The sequence below is a fragment of the Limulus polyphemus genome, unplaced genomic scaffold (assembly GCF_000517525.1).
Source record: "Limulus polyphemus unplaced genomic scaffold, Limulus_polyphemus-2.1.2 Scaffold4684, whole genome shotgun sequence".
Classification (NCBI taxonomy): Eukaryota; Metazoa; Arthropoda; class Merostomata; order Xiphosura; family Limulidae; genus Limulus; species Limulus polyphemus.
Window position 1 is genome coordinate 2,463 of NW_013670294.1, and position 22,136 is coordinate 24,598.

The 22,136-nt window shown below is 32.1% G+C and overlaps 1 protein-coding gene across 1 annotated transcript in view; it reads right to left on the minus strand.

The window, feature by feature from the left end:
* Nucleotides 1–423: 423 nt before the first annotated feature.
* Nucleotides 424–22,136, minus strand: part of LOC106471535 — a 22,982-nt gene continuing 1,269 nt past the window's right edge. The window contains exons 2-9 of the mRNA XM_013932134.1: nt 18,269–18,438; nt 14,826–14,918; nt 14,337–14,399; nt 12,767–12,849; nt 10,926–11,018; nt 8,639–10,068; nt 4,860–5,006; nt 424–617 (exon numbers count right to left, since the gene is read on the minus strand). Coding sequence (XP_013787588.1) covers nt 424–617; nt 4,860–5,006; nt 8,639–10,068; nt 10,926–11,018; nt 12,767–12,849; nt 14,337–14,399; nt 14,826–14,918; nt 18,269–18,313 — 2,148 coding nt within the window. The 5' untranslated portion in view covers nt 18,314–18,438. The remainder of the gene's footprint in view (nt 618–4,859; nt 5,007–8,638; nt 10,069–10,925; nt 11,019–12,766; nt 12,850–14,336; nt 14,400–14,825; nt 14,919–18,268; nt 18,439–22,136) is intronic.

Here is a 22,136-nt window from a genome sequence, read left to right on the forward strand (position 1 = left end):
TGAAAGAATAGACCATTCCAAGCTTTAACTTGTTGTTAAACAGATGTTTAAACAACTCTACTATTCAATTAATGAGTTCATCATTGAGATACTATAGATGTTCAGCCAATTTGTGACAGGCAGATTTTGTAAGAACAAAATTAATCTTCTTATACTTAACAAGACATTGCAGGAAGTTAAGATCACTGCAAGGAGCAGAAATAGCATCAGGAGCAGTGAACCATGTTCTGAGATAGATTTTAACAACAAAGATGCAAATGTTATGAAGACCTACATCCTTATGGCCAGAGAGCTTAAACTCTCCCATAAAAATCCAGATCTTTAGGATATATAAGGCCTTGGCCATCCATCATGCATGATGCTGTGCTCCAGGTGCTATAAATCACACGCCATGAGGAGGGATGCCACCAAGAAAGATTATAGCTAGTTCAAGAAGCTCTCGATAATTGTCTCTAGGTTGGTTGCCCCAACTATTGGTACTTCATCATGGTCAGCTGCAGTGTCATAAATGGACTGGTCCATGTATTCCCAAGATTGTTGGAGTTGTTTGAAAATTGCAATACCTGGACCAGAGGAAGACCCCATACAGTCTTTGAAAACACATACCAGAACAAGTTCTAACATATGAAACAAAATATTCTAGAAGTGAAAAGTTACAGAATGGATTATATATATAATGTTCTTCAAGATTCTGAATAATGTGAAATTTCCTGGGATATTCCGGAATGTGCTAGAATAACATGCTAAAATGTTCCAAAATATTCAGAATATGTAGATATAACGTGAGATACAAGGTAAAATTTCAACTACCATGAACAACCCCTAAATGTTATTAAATATGGATTTCTTATTTATAGGTATTGGTTTGGTATTTGGTGTTTTATGGTGCAAAGCAACGAGGCTATCTGTGGCAAACAACCAGTAAAAACAGTAAAAAAAAAGAAACTAGAGTAAAATGTAAAAACACAGCGAGTTAAATCTAAAATATGTACAAAATTTAGCTGAAAGATTTATATACAATTAAAAAGGCCAATTGTTCTTAAAAAATTAAAAATACAATCAAGTCGGACAGTGTCACAATCCCCAATGACACTGTCCAACGTCGAGGTACAACAAATTGTGGGATATCATTAGAAAACTGCTCCTTTTACATAGTCAAGCAGCTGCAGAACATAGTTTCTCCATTAACTAGGCAGTGATTGTACTATTTACACTGATTCTCTTAGCTCTCTACTGGCCCTGGAATCACTTAATGTTAGTTCTCACCCTGTTCTTGTCGATATTCACGGGAACGAGCTTGCTGACACTGCAGCAAAGTCCGTCTGCTATGGTGCCGACACGGCTGTGTCCGTCCCGTACATGGACTACGGTCCTATCTTCAAGACGTGGCTACATGCCATTTGACTTGGGGTTAGCAACGTCATAACAAGCTTATCCTGATCAAACCTTCTGTTGCTCTCTGGCCGTCTTGCTTCCATAAAGATCGGAAGGAGGAAGTTGTCCTGGCAAGGCTACGCATTGGTCACAGTTTTTAACTCATCATTTTCTTTTATCTGGTATGGACCCACCAAAGTGTAGCCTTTGTGACACTCATGTCACAACAGCCCACATCTTACTGTCAAGCCTTCGTTACGACCGTGAGTGGTGGCACCATTTTAGACGCGTGTTTTGTAAGAGTTTACCCCTAAGATAAAAATACCATCAGTATCTTTATCTAAAATTATATTTGCAGAATCTAAATTATTATGTCACCAAATTCAAGTAGTTCTTCATAAGCTTGTTAACTGTAACAAACTGAACATCAAAATCTTTGATGAGATCTCAAGCCAGTTTACAGAAATTTGCTGCAAAGATCAAGTAGATGGCAACTTATAAATACTTTGTTCTTTGAAATACTGTCACAAAAATATGTCAGTTACATAATATATCCAGGGTATTTGATATTCCTTCTATGACTAATGACATTGAGACTGTTTATTAATGCACAAAAACTTGTAAGATCAAAATATTTTTAAGGGAAACAGTCCATACTTAAAAAGTAATTTGTTAAGGGTTTTTAAGTTGTAGTAAAACGATTCTCCATGATCTAGTTTTGGAAGATGAGATGAAGCCCTGTTCATTTAGTCTAAAACCTACCAACTGTTTACATGTTCAGTGGAATTTTAAGCAGAGTACAAATGGTAGGTTTCAGAACTTCAATGAACTGCAAGTTCCTGTTGAAAGAAAAGGACATGACACTCAATTCTACTGACTACACCTGCCAATCACCACAACTGATCAACCCACACAGCCTCAGTTTTATCACACGCCCATGATTACCTTTATAAGACATTAAACAAGTACCTACAGTGGCCTGGAGAAGACCTCAGTACAGAAGTCAAAACTTTGTCTCCTCTTCTTTCAACAGAGAGTTCCAGTTTACATGACCTTTTTCAACTGGCATCATACCCCAAGACACTTTAATTGTAAACAAAAAGATTGATGCAGATAAACAATGTTTATGCACAAAATGTGAATATAGATGTATTAAATAAACCAGAATAAATCTGTGTGATTTTAAGATAATAAAGTTTTCTCCTATCCCTATCCCAGAACCATAACTGAGTAATCGCATGAAATTCACTGATTTTTACCAGTTTTTGTCTGTAAAATGACATTCCTTGATGTTTCACAGGATGGGAACACAAAACATAAAATTCACTGGTTTTTACCAGTTTTTGTCTGTAAAATGACATTCCTTGATGTTTCACAGGATGGGAACACAAAACATAAAATTCACTGGTTTTTACAAGTTTCCCTAACTCATGGAGCTTTCTGTACTTGTAGGAGGGTTTCAAAAAATGATTTTGTAAAACAATTACACTTTATATTTCAGTATACATGGAATCACAATCAAAAGCTGGTATGCTATCACCTTCTACATATTACATGTAAAGAAAGCCCTGATAATGGGAACTATAGTTTTAAGCCCATTATAACAATGATCTTAGCTAAATGTGAAAAACTAGCCTTATCTGAGAATATCTCCTATTTACATTACTAAAATTAATAGTTCTTGGAACAAAAGTTATGTGCACCCATACACATGCGGACAAATATTTCAACTAAATAACTCAACTGCTGAAATTATAGTTTTGAACAAAATTTTATTTATGTCCCTAAAATTAGATGACAAAAAACATCTGCTAAGATAAGGTTGATTTCATACAACTTCTAACTAATCACTCAAGACAAATATTAAAACTTTGCATGCATTTCATGAATGATTAGCTTCATCCATTTAAACTGTTTAGAAGTGAGTTAGCCACAGACAAAACTACTTACTGATACCTCTATTCATATATTTCTTTCAACAAACACTAATATCTAAGTTAGCCAAAGGGATCAATAACAAGTTTATGTCTAAGTAACTTAAATAATACTATTTGTTAATGTACATTCATTGCAATATCTTCATAAAGTATGTGTGTGTTAGTTTTGACCCAAGCAGCTAGATCAACTTATGTTTGTCCTTATTCACAAGAAACACTTTATTACCAATGGCAAACTTTCACAGCAATTAAATATTTTAATTCATCAGCCTAAAATAGGTTAATAAAAAATCATCTTAGGTGTTATACCATGCATTTACTGACTAGATAACTAAGTAAAAGTCTTACACTTACATATAATACCAAATTAAGCAATTGTTATGACCACCATCAGGTCATGAATACCCTTGTTCCATTTTGTTGTACTAGTTTATTTTATGCATATAAGCCTAAAGCCATCAATTCCGGTCAAAACTTTTGAATCAGTTAACTTATAAGAAAGAAAGCAAATAAAAATAACAATAATGAAAGCTCTTTACTGATTTAGCTTGCACTTCTACAACTGGACAAAGAATAGGCTTTAATGTATGTAACTTTTCAGTAATGTGTTCTGTAATGAAAATGGACAATCAATGATTTAGGCAAAAACGTACATGATTCTTCTATTACCCACAAAATGTAGGCATGTATCTATGAGGTTATGTAATAAACTTAGGAACTTTCAGTTGTGTCTTACCTATGTTCTATATGAATACAACAACATATGTTTGAAATATTGATAACTATTATTTCATTGTGTGGTATTGAAATTTTTCTTGTACCATGGATGGAATTAGTAAAATGATTTGGAAGTTCTCCACACAGTTATTTCTATACCCACCCAAGTCACTAGAGGAAAGCTTGTTAAAAAATGACAAAAACTTCTTGTCAGTGATAAAGTAAGCATTTTTTATATTTCTACAAATACCAGGAACAGGATGTTACATGCAAAACTGTGTACTTTATAAAGATACCATTTGTCCATTTGCACTTATACCTAAAACCAAAAGTTAACAAACATAAAGCATTTTTACCTGAAATTGCTGGATAAGAGTATCTGCAACTAGCTTTGTTTTTTGGAGTACCATGAAGTTATTTTTGCATCACGAGATGTGATGCTACATGTAGATAATCTACACCCACAGAAACTAATATATATGTAGTTTTAGAAATAAGATATATGAAAAACATCATTTCCTCAAAAAAATTAATGATTGACAAGGAGGGGAACATAATTTTAAACTACAATCTGACAACAATTTTGAAAGAAAATAAGGTCCATAAATCAAATTTCATTTTTCATATTCCAATCTCATTAGTACACAATGCAATGCAATTTGTAGTAAAAATGTTATATGATTATTATCAATCCATGTTACAGCATAACATATTAACAGCATTCACAGAATATCAAAAAAGCTTTAAGATCACTTGAACTAATGACAATTTATAACAACTTTTTTTTTGCAGAATGATTGTTGTATAAAATGTGTATCTAAAGTACTATACCCTTTATATTTTCCATCTCATTCTCTGATTCAGTATCATGTCCACCATAAGAAGCCATAAGTGAACCCAATGCTCCTCCAACTGTAATAAGAGGATTCTTTGACACAGTTGCACGTTGTACAAGGGGCTCTTCCTCACTGTCTGACCCTGTTTTGTTTAAAAAAAACACAAAAAAAACATGCTGAACTAAGCTGTAGAAATGCATTTTCAATATGCAATGGGGGTTTACAAAGTAATAATCAATGTACAGATATTTTATCATATTGACAAATAAGAGTTTCAATAATACTATTAAATTTTTCAATTTATATCTGATTTCTTGTTTACAAAATGCCTAACTGTTATATAATATTTAACAAAGAATCCTGAAATTACTGAAAGTTTTTATTTTCTTACCTGAAAATGAATACCCAATAGATACTTACCTCTACACACAAAATAGCTATGTTCGTCATGCATCTGCCACTAGCCTTGAGTGAACTATGTTTGAGCACATTGATATGAAGTGAACACTTATCCTTTGGACAACAGAAGTCATGCACTCATCCAGAGATGTATCTCAATTAGAGAGGGAAACATCAGTGAAGAGATAGATCTGATTTTGGAGATGGTAAGGGAAGGCTGGAAGTAGTATGGGCATAGCCTAGTCACCATGACAATTCCTTGAGAAGAGGAATGGTTCACAAATGAAGACAAAGGAATCCAAGAAATAAATTCTTGGATCTGCAATGTCCACTGTAGGAGGTGCAGATGTACACACCCCAATGGAATGAGAGATTCTATGGAAACCAGAGTCTTCAAAAATAAAAGAATCTCTAATGCAGAAAAAAGAATTAGAAGAGCAAATACTGGTGACTTGACAGGCCACAACTTGCAGGTAAAGAAGAGAAGGCCGAATTCGGCTGAAAAAAAGATGAAGAAAATGCCCAAAGTACCAAATATTGAGCGGGCATAAAAATGACTTAAATCTCATGACACCACCCCCCAACTAGGTAGCCTTCTATAAAAGAAGGAAGGTGTGAGAAGAGGAAACCATCATTTCACAATAGGCCAATAGAAACCAATCATTCAGCACTGGGCCATGAATATGGTAAGTGAAGGCTCTCACAATATCAATGAATACAAAAGGGGCAACATTATGTCAAAGGGAAAAGCAAGGAATGAGAAGATGTGAAATTGAGGGATGGAACATATGGATGATGGTCAAGAGAGATGTGTAAGAAGATGCCAGATACATCATCCATGGCCAACTGCAGACTGGATGAAAAAGACCACAGGTGGTGTTGGAGAGAGACCAAGGTGGAGAAAAGATGAAGAGACAGGTATCCACAGGGATGGATGTGACATGATAATCACTGACATGAACAGCAATGAACCAGCCAACTGGTAGAGGGAGGATGAGAAAAAGAGGGAGGCCCATGAACCTGAAATGAGAAGGTTACAGGTAGAATGATCCAGATGAGGAACTAGAGTAAAAGGCAAGATCGAGAAAGAAGAAAATCTGGGAATATAACAAGGACTGAAGTCATATAATATCAGTCCAGAAAGAAATTAACACCCATAAAGACATACAGGTGAAGAAAGGGAGCTCAACAAAGATCATGTGTACAAGGAAAAGGAAGGAGTACAGTAAAAAAGAGCATAACCCAACCCAATAAGGCCCAACATAAGGAGACAAGAGTAAGGTGGAACACCCTTTTCCTCCTTCCTTGCTTTTTATTAGGGTTTATACAGTTTTCTTTTTTTCTACTTTCTACTCTCTCACACCCAAATACCTTGTCCCCCCTTGCAGTTGTGACCCTTTTTGTCCTGCTTGTAAACATTCTTCTCTTCTTTTCCTTTCTCAATACTCCTTGGTATTCATTTGACCCGCTTAGGGATTGAGCCCCTTGCCTTCTGTTTTGCTCTCTGATTTCACATTTTCACATTGTTTTCACCACCCTTCTGTATTCTCTCTCCTACCTCCACCATTTGTCTGAGGCACTTCATTTTCCTTCGGATGGGTTTTTTGTAGAAGTTTGTTCCACTTCTCATGCTCATACTCCAAGAAATGAAATCCAGCAAGAGATTGGAAGGTTAAGGGCATTCCTCAAATGGTAAAGCACTATCCAAAGCAAAGTAGGTTAAATTTGTAGTTGAATATATCATTCCCAAATGAGGAGAAAGAACACTGGCTGATTTGATAGGAGGCCCAGTGAGCATGTGGTAATCCACAACATGTTGAACAATGACTGCAATGTTCCCAACAAACCTCTGGAAGCCACAGTAGAAATTAGGTCTGTATGTGTAATATCATTACTCACACAGGATTAAGTACAAGTCACCATCATTTGAGAATTCATGATAAAAAATAAAACTTTTGAAACAAATGCCAAAGAAAACGAAAAGCAAATTTTGTTAACAAATATAAATCTTATCAAATGAGAAATTTTGAGCCAATCTGTTAAATACAATGCAAAGGAGATGAATGAAGTCTTCATGAATACAAGTGTACAGGGGGGTGGGGGGAAGAGAGAGAGATAATTACATTACTATCTACTGTTATACATTTGTTTTATGTTTGAAGATAAACATTCAGATAAAATTTCACAGAAGTTTATCAGAGCAGTTAAGACATCCATCAGTTGTACTACACCCTAGTCCCTAACCTTAACACTCAACTTACACACCTATCAAATATAATAAAGACAACATGCCTATGAAAGCTTTAGAGCAAGTCAGCTATATGATATATACAATACAATTACAAAACAAGGTGTAATTTTTGTGGTGAACCATTTCTTCACACCAGTGGTGCAGAACCTCTTGATTTATTGTTCAAATGAAAACTGAAAAATAATCCTCCCTGTACAACACTACTTAGAAACAGACTGCACTCACTCCTAGCAACCTGTTACCATTTTCTCATTAAAGAACATAATCACAAAAGTTAAATGTTGGTAGGTAAACACAATCTTCTAGAAGCATGATATCAATTGTGTAAATTAGTCTTTATTACTCTGACACTGAATTTATAAAAATAAAACGGTCTATACAATTATTTGTTTTCTATTTCAGATTTCTAATGGTTTATCTGCAAATCATGTATGTGATTACATATAAATTTCAAGATCAACAAGAATGCTTTTATTGCTTTATACATTATCTCACTTTATTAATATAGATATGCATGTATGAAACCTTTCATATATTATGTATATACATGTATCAAAATATAATAAGAAATCTGTCTGAAGAAAAAATACAACTTTTACTTGCATATTTTCATACTATGTTTCTTTGTTGGTCTAAAAATGTGGCAGTAATGTCTTAAAGCAGGCATTTCAACATCATCATGATATTGAATGCTGCATGTTTAGTCTTACACAAATAGAATGATTTTATGTTCTAAACTTAAAGAACCCTTGTGTTACCTATAATGTTTTGAGCTTTTGTACATTACTGTTAAAAAACATAAAACAAAATGGAAAAACAGATGTTCATTGGAGTTATTTCTTTCATAATCTGAGGTATAAAATGCTTTACGTGAGAAAAAAGTTTAAACTGATGTTAAGTACAAATCATAAATAGCAATGGTATGTACTTTTGTATATGGTGTAAACAAAAGTAAACATTAGAATTCAATTTTAGACTTAAATGTAAAATTCTATGTATCTATAAATCTTATCACTAGTTTAGTTAAGCAAAACAACTGTCCAAAGACAGTTCTCTGTATGAGATGATACATCTCAATATTCTTAATAGAGCTGACTAACACTAATTTTGTTTGGAAGTCTTACCTGTACAGCCTTTGATAAGGTAGGAAAGTGGGTCAATATTTACTGAATGTTCATTTGAAGTTTTGGTAGCTTCACCCTCACAGACTTCAAACTGTTTAGCTTCTTTGATACCATAATATTTGTCCATGGAAACTTGACTTGTCTTGTCATCATCTTCAACTTCATTAATATCACTGTCATCTAGTTCACCTTCTTCTTTCTCCTCTTTTATTGAACCAGTTTCATTTCTTGACTTGCTTTCTTTTTCAACAATACTACTGGCTAAAGTTTCTTGTTTTTTGTTATCGTAGAATGATTCATCTTTCATACATAAATCTTTACTGACAACAGGTGAAAGCTTAGGTTGATCAGGGCTACTGTGAATTGTTTCTGATGATGAACAGTGTCCATTAGTGTGATTGGGATGGATAATTTGGAGATGATCTGGGGTTTTGATTGAATGTGGAATAGTACCTATGCTTGTACTGTTATTCATGTTATTACAACCCTGCTGAGTTGCTTCAGCTTCATGAACGATATTCTTAATGGATGACTGATTATTAATGGTGCTTTCAAGATCATTTAACTCCTTTCTGATTAGTGATAATTCTTCAGTGTGATCTTCAGATTTTGACACAAAAACATTATGCTGTAACTTGTCATCATTACTCCTGTTAAACTTATTAATACTATTTGAACTAATAGATAGGCTCTTAAATGGAAGCTCATCTTGTTCATTCCACACTTCTTCATTATATTCAATTATTGTTCTTTTATCATGATCATAGGTGGTTCTTCTAAACTCTTTTAACTCTCTTACAACTGGTGATAAACCGTCAATGAGATTTTCACATCCTGACACCAAAACACTATCTTCGAACTTGTCATCATAACTTGTATTAAGGATATCTGTATCATTTGCACTACTAGAAAGATTCTGAAAATAGGGCTCATCTTGCTCATTCTTTGCATCTTCATTATATTCACCTTGTAAACTTTCATTTTGATCTTTCATGTGAACCTGGTTTGTGGGTTTTGTTATACGTTGTTCTACAAACAGTCGTTGAGTATTTTCATACCTACTTTCATTTTGAGTGATAATCTGCATATCAGTTTCAAAATCTCCATTTAGTGTGTATATAGATTTTGTCCCTCGAAACTTTTTTAACTTTCCATGCATTTCTTCAGTTCCTTCATTAATCCTTTCAACAGATAATTTTTCTTCTGTGACTTTATTGGAAATATTTCTATCACCTTGAACCTCAGGAATATTTCGACATCTTTTTCTCTGACGTCTGTGATTTGATCTCCTTCTATCTTGACCCTGACCTCTTCCTCTCCATCCACCATAGCTTCTTGGTAAGGATGTATTTTCATTAGAATCTCTTCCTGTGGTCCCTGGATAATTATGATTAGAATATCTTCCACCTTGAACCCCTCTTCGTATTTTGCTAGAAATAAAAACAGCATAATAAAAACTTGTATTTCTAAAAATAATTATAATTACATTTTTTAACAAATCAAAATCTTAACACACATCATAGATAGGGAAGGAGGGAGTAGCAGTATGAAAATACTTCTTACCTCACTGTCCTGTAGTATATATGTTTCACATCTATAAAATTTTTGAATTTTTCCAAGGTCTCATTTGGAAAATTCCTACCTCTGTTTGAGGACATGTTACATTCAGCTTGAAGTTTGACTGGTCAAGGAATTTATTTAGTATTTCATAATTTGACAGCTGCATTATGTCCTACCTGACCCCATGTATGAGGCATACATTGTAACAGTAGCATGAAGTAAAGAACTTTCCACATTCTGTTGCCTTTTTCCTGAGTAATTGGCTACAGAGAAAATGTGTATTGTGAATGCAGTTTGGCACATTCCCACTGAATTCAGTCTAATTTTTGAGGAAGACATTTCATCTTTAATTTCAAAAAGCCAGAACTCACATGTGAATTCCCACTGCTGTATGTTGTTTCCTGGTGATCATGTACAGTTTTATTCTATTCTTAGCTAATCAAATAAAGCTATAATTTATTCATTCTTTCTATTTCATTACAGTTCAGCTCTTTTAACATATTTACATTTTTTTGCTTACAATATTCCTTCTACCTTTTGACAGTCAACCTTCTGTTTTCCATGTCATTCTAACTCAGGCAGCACAAGGTAACTATGCTGCATTTTTACTATTAGACTAACTATTATTATACAAGTTCTATCTAAATGGAGCAGCAGTCTGTTTAACTGGTTTTCTTCTCAATGTTTAAAATAAACAAATACACATATGTGTAAGCACACTAATTACCCAAAATATTTTGTTTCAATTACTTCTCCTCTTGCTGCTTTTTCTTCAAGTTCAGCATTTTTCCTTGCAATATTGCTTTTTGTTGGATATTTCCTATACAAAATAAAAAATAATAAGGTACATCAGGTTTCCTCAGTTTTTATTCTGAAAACTTCACAACACTACCATTTAAACTAGCAGTGTGGTACTAGTATTTTGTAAGGTCAAATTGTTCAAGAAAATTCTTTTTTTAGGTTCTGAAAGAGGGGCTTCAATAAAAAAAAAATCAAAACATATAAGATTTGTTGTTGTTTTCTTAGTACAAATCTAAACAATGGGCTATTCTGTCTACCACAAGGAAATGAACCCCAGATTTTAGCATTCTAAGTCTATAGACTTACAGTTGACCCACCAGGGGACACATAGAAGGATTTCTCTAAAATATTTGCTTGCAATACAATGAACTACAAAATCAATACAGTATTGAAATATTAATTCATGACAAAATTTTCACACTTTTGATGTGGAAGTCTTGCAACAAAATAATTACTTGCTCTATAAACATTTCTACATATCTTGGTTTGTGAAATTTACATAAATCTTTTTTTTTTCACTAGCTTAGTATTGCAAAATACAACTCCAGCACATTTTAAAGAATGAATACCATGTTTCTTACTGTCTTTCGTAATAAAATTATTGTCCTAACATTTATGAAAAACTGCCTTAAGCACTAAATGTAACCTATAGAGGAATTTTCACAATCTTACCATTCATTAACATATGTGCTTTATTTGCATGTATACCATAGTCATATTTTTTCAATTTAATTCACTATCAAACTATAAGTACTAAGTATTGAAAATATTTCTAAAACTATCTTAGATTTAAATAACTTGTTTCTTGTGAAAATGATTGAAACTATTCAAGTACATATAAGCAAGCTTATGCAGTAAATATGACTAAGTCACACAAAAAACTGCATATACTCAATTAAACCTCCATTATCTTTGGTGTTATGACATTGAATTATTAATGAAATTATTCTATCTGGTGACACGTAATACACAAGAAAAAATTAACTGAGTAAAAATATGAAACTTTATATTTCTTCTTTGAAACCAAAAATTCATTTATTTATTAAGTATGTGTATGTATGAGTTCATAAAATAAATTCATGTTACTTCAGAGATACACATTTATTAAAACAAATACACCTTTACTCAACATTCAAGAAAATACATTATATGTGAAAATGCAACAATTTGGTAGGTGGCAAGCAAGTAAGTTTCAGTATGAATTTAGATAACTTCATAAATAAATTTACTTTTTATGCCATCATGAAGCTCAAAAACTTTCAAAAATTCTAAATTACTCTCAGTAGAAACACACAAGAAAAAAAATGCAATTTCATGTTAAAAACAATAACTTGGTCACAGTACCAGATGACAATTTATCAATTTTTACACATTTTGTAACAGAACTAACAAGTTATTCAGCTCACCTATGTTTATTAAGATTGTCTGTTACATAACCGTTCCCAATAAAGTTGCTGCATTATTATTTTATTTAATAAAATACACCTATATTACATACATACAGAATAAACAACTTAGGAAAACAATACATTACTCTCCAGGAATGGCAGTATGAGATCAAACATTTGTTTTACCAATGTCAATAAATGTCACATACCAATGTGATACTACTGACATGTGTTTAACAAACATGTAACATTCTAAAAATATGTAAAAAAATATTAAAAATAATAATTATGCAAAATTTTCACTTGGAAAATTATTTCAAGTACATTCACTGATTACCAACAAACACATTTCTAAAAGTTTATAAAAAACTGGCCTTACTTTCTTCTCTCACTCCTCCACTTTTCAATTTCTTCTGGAGTGTTCAAATTCATAATTTTTTTGGCCAATCCTGTATCATGTTGCTGTAACACACATTGTAACTTATTATTATTGGATACTAAATACATCAAGAATTTTGAAAAAGGATACTGTCATGTCTATTTCCAATTCCAGCAACTTGTTTGTGCTTACCATTTTGTATACTGATGACATGTGAAGAATTTATAATATGTAAATATTTAGGAACACATATCAATAAACTGTTTGTAAATGTGACAAACTTAATACAGTTAGCTTTTAACTCTGGTGCAACTACAGATATAAAAATTAATATAATGATATATTTTCAATTTTGTTTTACAAGCTCACTTAGCAGTTGCTACAGTGGCATTAACAAAAACATTTGTTTTCAATGAAATTTGCAAACTTTAAAAACAGTTCTGAGTTATAAATGATTATAATCATAGCTAACTGTTTGATTAATGGAAATTTACTGAGTCTGAGTTACATTATAATTAAAAACTGCACTTACAAAGATATGGGTTATGTAAGCATTTACTATATTTGGTAAAACTGCTATCATTCTAATAAAAGATTATTATCAGTCCCCTCAAATTATGTTACTGAAAACTCTGAATAATGAAAGAGTTTGGTCAGAGTTGCCGTGAATAGAATCCAACTGTTGTCATGGTTAATGGCCTATATAATCACCTTTTACCTAAAAAGGATAGTGTAGACTAGGTGAATAACTTGTGACAAGAAAAGTTCCACTTTAAAAGTTAATTATGAAGAAGCTGTTTTCAGGTGTCAATTACCAGCTGATGTTGTAATTTTTGGCAAAGACTTAACTACAACGAGTGCATACCATAAGTGAATTAAATGAAAATGGTATATCTCCAGAATAGTTTGAGGTTATAATTCAATAAACCATGTTATTTCTTAATATATCAATATTAAAAATGTGCATACATATACATATTTCCACAACGGTAACTTGAAGGCACAGTGTGAAACCATAAAAGGTATTTTTCAACAAACTCTTCAGCATTTCAAGAAGTAGCAAATATGTAACTGTTAAATGAGTCATTCTACTTGTTCAACGATATACTATAATCTATGACATATTTATGTACATTTTCAACTCCAGTGCTGTCTATTCCAACAACATGTCAATTACAGTTACTTTATGAACTCCCTATATAAGAAAGTAGTAACTTGACTAAATACTGGTGTAAGTTAATATACTTCATGCAGCATTATTCAGAAGATCATCTAACAATTCTTGCTTTGGTGAAAAACAAAACTAGTGTCTTTTAGTTTGGTTAGGCAAAAATATTTCAATACAGATATGACATTCTAATGGTAGACTGAAAATAAATAGCTTTCTATTTCCTCAAACTATAAGTTTTTAGTCCTGTTCCACATACTGTGGTGCTAATTCACAGTCATTTACATAAATTTACGAGATAGCTTTATTTGATATGCAATACTTGACCCCATATTAGGTATAAAGGTTACTGATTCAAATAAACTTAACAATAAAAGAAACAAGTTAAGTAGAGTAGTATACCATTTTCCGATGAATAGTGACAACCTTGGAGTGAGCTTCAAATCTGCATCCATCAATCAAGCACTAAGAAAAACACAAAGAGTGTAGTTATATTATGTTTTTAAAGTATGCAAGTCACTTGTATATGAAATTTTTTATCATATGAACAGATTTTTTTTAAAAACTCTTAGTCAATATGGCTTTAATTGTTATATGCAGATTTCTGGCCTAATTTGGTGCTGAATTTCTGACAATGATTCAATTGTACTATTCATTAAAATTACATACACATAACATATTGATACAATAACTACTATTCACAAGTGATAAAACATTTTTTAAGTAATCAATGAAACATTAAAACAATTCTTAACAGTGAAAAAAATTACATGAGCCTAACCTTCAAATGTCATAAACAAGTCAAAAGGAATGACAACAGATAATGAAAGAAACAATTATGAACACTTGAAAGAATAATAATAAATTTACAAAAATCTCTTAAAGGTTTACCTTCACATGTTCTGCCAGGTGATTATCAAGGCTTTTCTTCTCAGCATATAATCGATCACATGTATCACAATAAAATTTTTCTCTGTTTGACTGCTATGAAATAAGATGACAGTATTAAACTCTGTGAGGAGCATTGTGAAATTACAACAAACATAAATATTTGTTCTAACTCAACTCTTTCCTTAAAATAATATACAGGGTTTGTGAAAAGAAGTGTAGGGATTTTACACTGTTAGATTTTCCAATTATCAATGAAAAACATTGTCTGTCCTTTTCAGAATGAAGATTAAGGGTTCAAATTGTAATGATGAACAAGTGGACAATTCAAAAGCTTTCACTTATTGTTGAGCTTTATGTCTAAAATGAATGGTCCATCATTGCTGCTTAAAGAACATACTGTTGAGAATTTAGTGTTAATGTTGCTCATTCCAAACATATCATCAACAGGAATTGTGGTTTCAACGAGACAGAGTCACATTGTACAGTACAAGCAATAATGAACTGTTCCCAAACAGGGTAATTTCTCATAATGGTGACACAAACTGGCTTCCGTGATTCCTGGATTTCTCAGCAGCAGACTTCTTTTTTGAGGGGGGGTACTTAAAGAGTGTATGTCAACAAGCCATGAACACTACAGGATTTGAAAGATGATATAAAGACAAATTAATGGACTTTAGAATGAAACTTTGACCTCTGCAATTGTAGGTGTCATCCTAAGAGCATGGCAGTGTGTAGCAGTTCATGATGGACACCTACCAAACATTATATTTTATATTTAATGGTTACAAGAAATCTTATTGAGCTACAATTTCATAAATAATAACTACAATTATTGTTGTCAATTACTGCAGTTTTAAATCCATACACTTCTTTTGGCAGATCCTGTATAAGACAAAACATACAACAACAATACAAAGAGTCCAAAATTAAGTACTACACTGTTGCAGCAAAATGTATGTTTTAATAAGTGCTTATGTTTCATATCACACCCTATTAGCAGGCTGAATTTCCATCACTCTTAAGGAAATTAAAAATGTTCCCAAATTCTTCAAACTGAAAAAATGAGTATTTTAATGTTTTTGGCATATTCTACAGAATAACTGCATTGAAATGAGGTCATCCTGTTTGGCATCAATTAACAGCCAAGCAGGGTCTTCCACATACTATATCCATGGTTTTTCAGACTACATTGGTGCCACACTCCCAGCATACAAAAACTAAATCTGTGATCCAAGTGTCAGATCCAAGGGAAAGGCACATCAAAATGTTGGAGGTAAACATTAACACATTATACAGGAAAAAGTAGTATTTAAAAACAGTACTAATTATTACATCACATAGTGCTAAAGTTCCATAATGAACAGGAAGATGAGACAAAGCATAAAACCAAATCTCTTACTAGTTTGTACACAAAACCAATAACATTTTTTACACAAAGTCAAGATCATGTAGTTCATAATCTTGCCAGCAAAAAAAGTGACAGTCCTAACACAAAATTAAATCTCCAAGAGACTGATGTGGAAATAGCACTAGGAGCAAGATTAAATACCAAAAGTTCCATAAGACAAAAACCCCAAACCCTAAATTTTAAAGCAGGACAGATGTAGAATAAAACTATGATCATAAATCTCCAGTTTTCCTTTTCTTGGGAATCTCAGACATAGAACATGGGTGATGTCAGTTCTCCTTGTTCCACTGTTTTTCTCATTTGCAAATAAAAGCCACATTGGCTGACAAGATGTTGAATTTATCTGGGTCTTAAGGAACTGGAAATCAAAAAAGAAAATGACTGTGCCTGTTTGATATAATATTCTAATACTCAATGGACAAAGAAATCTTGAATAAGAGTACAATGAGATCAGAAGAATTGGATTTCAAACTTAAAGATGAAAAAAAATAAAACTTTAACTTTTATAAGAAACCAAAACAATAAAACTGATTCAAATATCCAAGTCCCTACAGAAAGAAACAAAACAAATCTGAACAGAGTGCTGGTTGGTATTCAACAGTTGTTCACAGATTATTTCTGTAGCCAAAGTAACTGGAAATATCATGGGAAGGCATCAGCATACATTTGTTCATGTATGACGGGTTTTGGAATGTTTATATTTTATTAGGAGCCACGTAAATTCAGTTTCTAATAACATGATGCTATATGAGAGATGTAACTGTATAAAAACTTTCATTTCAAAAAAATACAAATGTTATGATGCCCATATTATTAGAAATTTGGTTTCATGTTCATTTAACATAACCATCACTTTATTAACTTTTTCTCTCACTAGAAGGCAGGCTTTTCCTTTAAAGTTCTAAAGCTGTCATAAGTGGTTAATAACTTCTAGCCAAAGAGCAGTGGAACAAATGAGAAAATATGCTTTTCACTTACAGTTCCTTACATCATTACGGTAATATCCACGTTCATCTACTCCCATTGGAAATAGACTAAATGGGAGTAGACAAAGTGGAAACAAACCCAAAAACATACAATCATCAGATTGTCAAATACAGAATAATGTTAACATACAAAAGTCACTTTGGCACAGTTTTAAAAACAAAGCATTTTTGTATTTATACTGTTTACAATATGATGCAATAGCCTTTTAAAACATTCACACATCAATATTTTTTATGCACATATACACTACAAATATATTATATAAAAAACCTAGCTTGTTCTAAAAAAATTATAATACTGCTTTAAAGTTTTTTCATTTACAATAAAGTGGCATACCAAGTTTACAACAGAGTAGACTAAATGGGAATAAACCATCATAAATAGACACATAAAAACATGGACTAGAATCAATTTAGAAAAAACAGAAGAAAATGATAAATAAAAACTAAATTATCTCTCCATTTTTCTATTTTTAACTCCTGTACAGTTACCTCTGACTATTATTTACTTTTGTGTGTGTGTATTCACTTACAAATACTTAGACACATATTAGAGGTTTACTCTTCTAATTATAAATTCATAATTTGAATAAATTGTAACACGTTGTTTGCCTCTATACCTTGACTGCTACAAATATAAACAGATTTTTGAGAAACAGTTTAATACTTTTTTTTAATGTTTGCATTACTTTGCAAACATGAGGAAATATAATCTTGATAAACTAAAATTTGTTCTAAAATCAAGATTCCCAATATAATAACAATACATGTATTTATGTAAAATTGAAACATACTTTCAAATAATATCTAAACAAATATCTTGCATGTACGTACCTGCAAAGTATTAAAAGAAAATAAGAAGCCCATGAAACACACAAATCAATGTTGCAAATATATCAACAATAAAACTGCAGTATAACTTCTCTATAACTGTTGTAAATTTGTGTGGGGCATCTATTTCAACAAAACAATACATTTAATTATACTTTAGTTTTCAACATATGTAATCATATGAGGCACAAATATATACATTACTCTAACTCTCTTACCTCAACACTTGTCATTTCAATATTTTTCTTTGCTTCTTTCATCATTCTTGTCACTAGGTTTTTTTGTTTTTTTAAAGCTTTCCATGATTCTTCACTGTTCACCAGTTTAGCTCTATGGTACAACTGTTTTTTTTTTTCATCTCAAGTGCTATGTCTTCATTAATGAAAGGCTATATAACAGGAATATGGTTCATTACTTAGAATTATTTTTCCAATTACTGACAATAACACTTTCACAAATTATTCAAAACCCCATTCAAGTACAGATTGGATTATTCTAACTATGACCATTTTCTTATACCATCATGAGGTCCTAAACAGTGGAGAATTTTATGTCAGTGAGAATACATATACAAGTGGACAAACCGACAGTTGCCACAGCATTTTAAAAATCTATGAACACAATGTGAAAAGTTCAGGGATTGATTTAATTTGGTACACTTATATACACTTTTGACAAATTTCACAGGACTTTTTTTATGCACACGTCAGAGTGTAAAATATCTACCAAAACAGTAATAAAATTACACAAAGATTCTATAGAAATCCTTAGGGAGGTCAAGGGAGCTACTGAGAGTAATAGATGAAATATTTTTGAGCCTGAGACAGAAAACTTAGAAAAATTTGTAATTTTAATTTATTTTTTTCTGGAGAAGATAAGTTGTAATTTGGTATTATTCAAATTTATAGTAGTTATTATTAGTATATTGTAGTCAGATTGGTTAGAATTGGGTACTGATACTGCAAGTATAGTTAGGTAACTCAGACTTGAATCTATGCCAGAACTGCATATACAAGATATATTCTCTCTATAACTTAACAATCAGAAAAAAGTTCTCCACAGTGTTGAACTATCTTTGCTTAATGTGACCACAGCGAGCTATCCACCTCAAAACAAGGTCAAGAAGGTTACAATGCAGTAATCCCATGAAACAGTAAATGAATTCCTTGATTAGTCAAGCTACAAAGAATAACATCTCATTCTCAAATTTTTCATGTAAAAAGAACTGAATTTAGAGAGTTCCATAATTAGAGCTTATAAATATCACAAACTTAGTAGATATGAAATACATACTACAGAAAATTAATATCTATAGTATCTACATACTAAATATACTTGGGGGTAAAATATGTCACAGCTATAGAGGCATGTTGAGTTAGCAATCAGGTACTCATTTCTAATAAATTTGAACTTTTGGCTGCTTGAAATGAGGAAAAAGGCGATCAAGAGTTTTACATGGTGGGGGCTATCTCATTAAGTATACTGATAAAGTTGTTTGTAATGACAAGCATAGAAAAATTATTATTCAAATGCCAAGTGCTATGATACATGACTTTACAGAGCATTATGATGATTCAGTTGGTGGTGGTAGAAAAGAGCTTTTTCTCTTTTTGCAGCAAATGATTTTGGAAATTAGAAGAGTTGATTAATGAGTATAAATAATTTCTTCATAGATTTAGGGATAAAAATACATGTGTGGCCATTTTAGGAGTGTTCCCTCATGTTAGATGTACAAATTAACTATTTAGCAGGACCAAACACTTAACCCTACACCCACAAAGTCAGTTCACTGGACTATGCCCATATTTTAGAATTAATGTTTACTATAATTCCAAATTTACTTAGTGTATCTTCATGAAATTTGGTAAGCTTTTAGTAAACATTACGAGTATACTGTACAGAAAATTTTTTAAATTTTTAATGATGTATTTCTACTAAAGATTTCTCTGAATTTACTTTAGTCAGTCTGACTCGTACAAAAAAACAGGAAATGAAGTATCTGCATCTGACCTAATTTTTGGCTCTCGCCTCCCAATAAAACTTAACCCTATTTTTTGTAACAATGATAATAGTATGTAAAATAAATTTTTTTCCAAATATTCAACTAAGAAAAAAAAACATTAACATGCAAAAAAGATATAATGAGCTAAAACTTTAATAACTTAACTGGCTTTTTTAACTAAGATAGAAGTGGATTAAAATAATTCAAAACCTATTATGAGAATGAGCTAGACTTATACAGAAATAAGAAAAATGAAATCTTCTTTTCAGTTAGTTATAAATAATCCAATAGCAAGTTTTAAAGAAAATTATTGACATTCTTTGAAAGTAAAATGCAATAGGAAGGTGTGGTACATAGATTTGACTTTCTGGTTTATATCTCTATAAAGCAAGATGATTTGTCACTATAGCATTAGTTTGTGTCTTATCAATATCTATATCATAAATGTGTAACTTTGGTTAAACTCAGAACATCATATAGGGGTAACAAGAATGTCTAAAATGGGCAATTTGGAGTGAACAAGTATTATATGACATAGTTTGGTTTGATTGGAATTTTATGGAAAGTTACACAAGGGCTATCTACAAGAAGTCGTCCCTAATTTAGTAATGAAAGACTAAAGTGAAGGCAGCTAGTAAACACCATCCACTGCAAGCTCAGGTGCTAGCTACTCTTTTACAAATAAATAGTGGAATTCACCATCACATAATATGTCCCCCATGGCTGAAAGGGCAAGAATGTTCGGGGAAGGGGATTTGAACAAGAAACCCTAAGATTGCGAATCGAGCATATGATATAGAGGAGCAAAGATTGAGAATTTCTCGATAAAAAGCAAGAAAATAAAACATGCATGAAAAGATAATTAAAAATTGTTAATTTATAAAGGGTGATAGGGATTGTCAGAAAAGTACAGAAACAAGTTGAATCAAAATGTAAAGATTATGTTTTCAAGGCTACAACTAAGGACCATTAAAAAAGTAAACAAACTGGACTGGAAATAGAATCTACATTATTATTTCAAGCTACAAATGCCTATTTTGACTCCACTAAAACTGATAAGTATCGTAGACATTGAGTCAAAATAGGGATTTGTAGCTTGAGAAGATAATGTAGACACTATTTCAAGCCTTGTCTATGAAAGGATAATGACTTACTGGAAAAAATTCAAAGCGGAACAGATTAAGTTAAGATATCATAACTTATCCTCTCTTGAGAATAGAAGGGTAATAGTTGATCTTATTGAAGTTTAGAAACGATGGTTGGATGGGTAGGATAAAGGCCTCTAATTTTGTGTGCTTGTGTGTGTTTGTGCTGTATTCTGAAAATAATATGACAAAAATATAGAATTTTAAGATTTGGACAAAACAGGCTAGGTCCCAGTTAAGGTAATTTTATTTCTGTAACAGGTTGGTATGGCTTATGGAATGAGTTTTAGTTCTGCTGTAGTAAAGGTTAGCACTTTACAGCAACTTAAGAGGAGGAATCAATGATTTCCTGAAAAATACATGATTGTCTTATATTTTTACAAGGATGGGTGTGTGAAGAAAACCATGTGTCATATTAATAATTGGGTAATTAGAGCTGAATTTATTAAGGAGATTTACATTTGATTGGGGAGGTTGATAATTTAGAACATCCATGATACATCTAAAGGCCTCTTAATACTCCACAATTTATTAAATGTTTGTAGATACAGGGTGTGAAGTTAGAAAATGTGTGTGGCTCACTTTTCCTCAGGTTTCCAAACCTTTCCCAAAAGGAAGTCATACTCACAAAAGTTCTGACAGTAAATTACATAATATGTAAAATTGCATCAATATAACTATGAAATATAATGACAACAATAATTTTCTTTCATTATGTATGTGTTCTATTTGTGCACAACTCACAAATGTGAGGGTGTGACACTGTGGCTATTGACTACATAACTAGCCATCTGTTTTTAATGTTTAATTTGAGGGTACTAAACATTGTTTGTTTGTTTTGAATTTTGCACAAAGCTATACGATGGTTATCTGCGCTAGCCGTCACTAATTTAGCAGTGTAACACTAGAGGGAAGGCAACTAGTCATCACCACCCACCG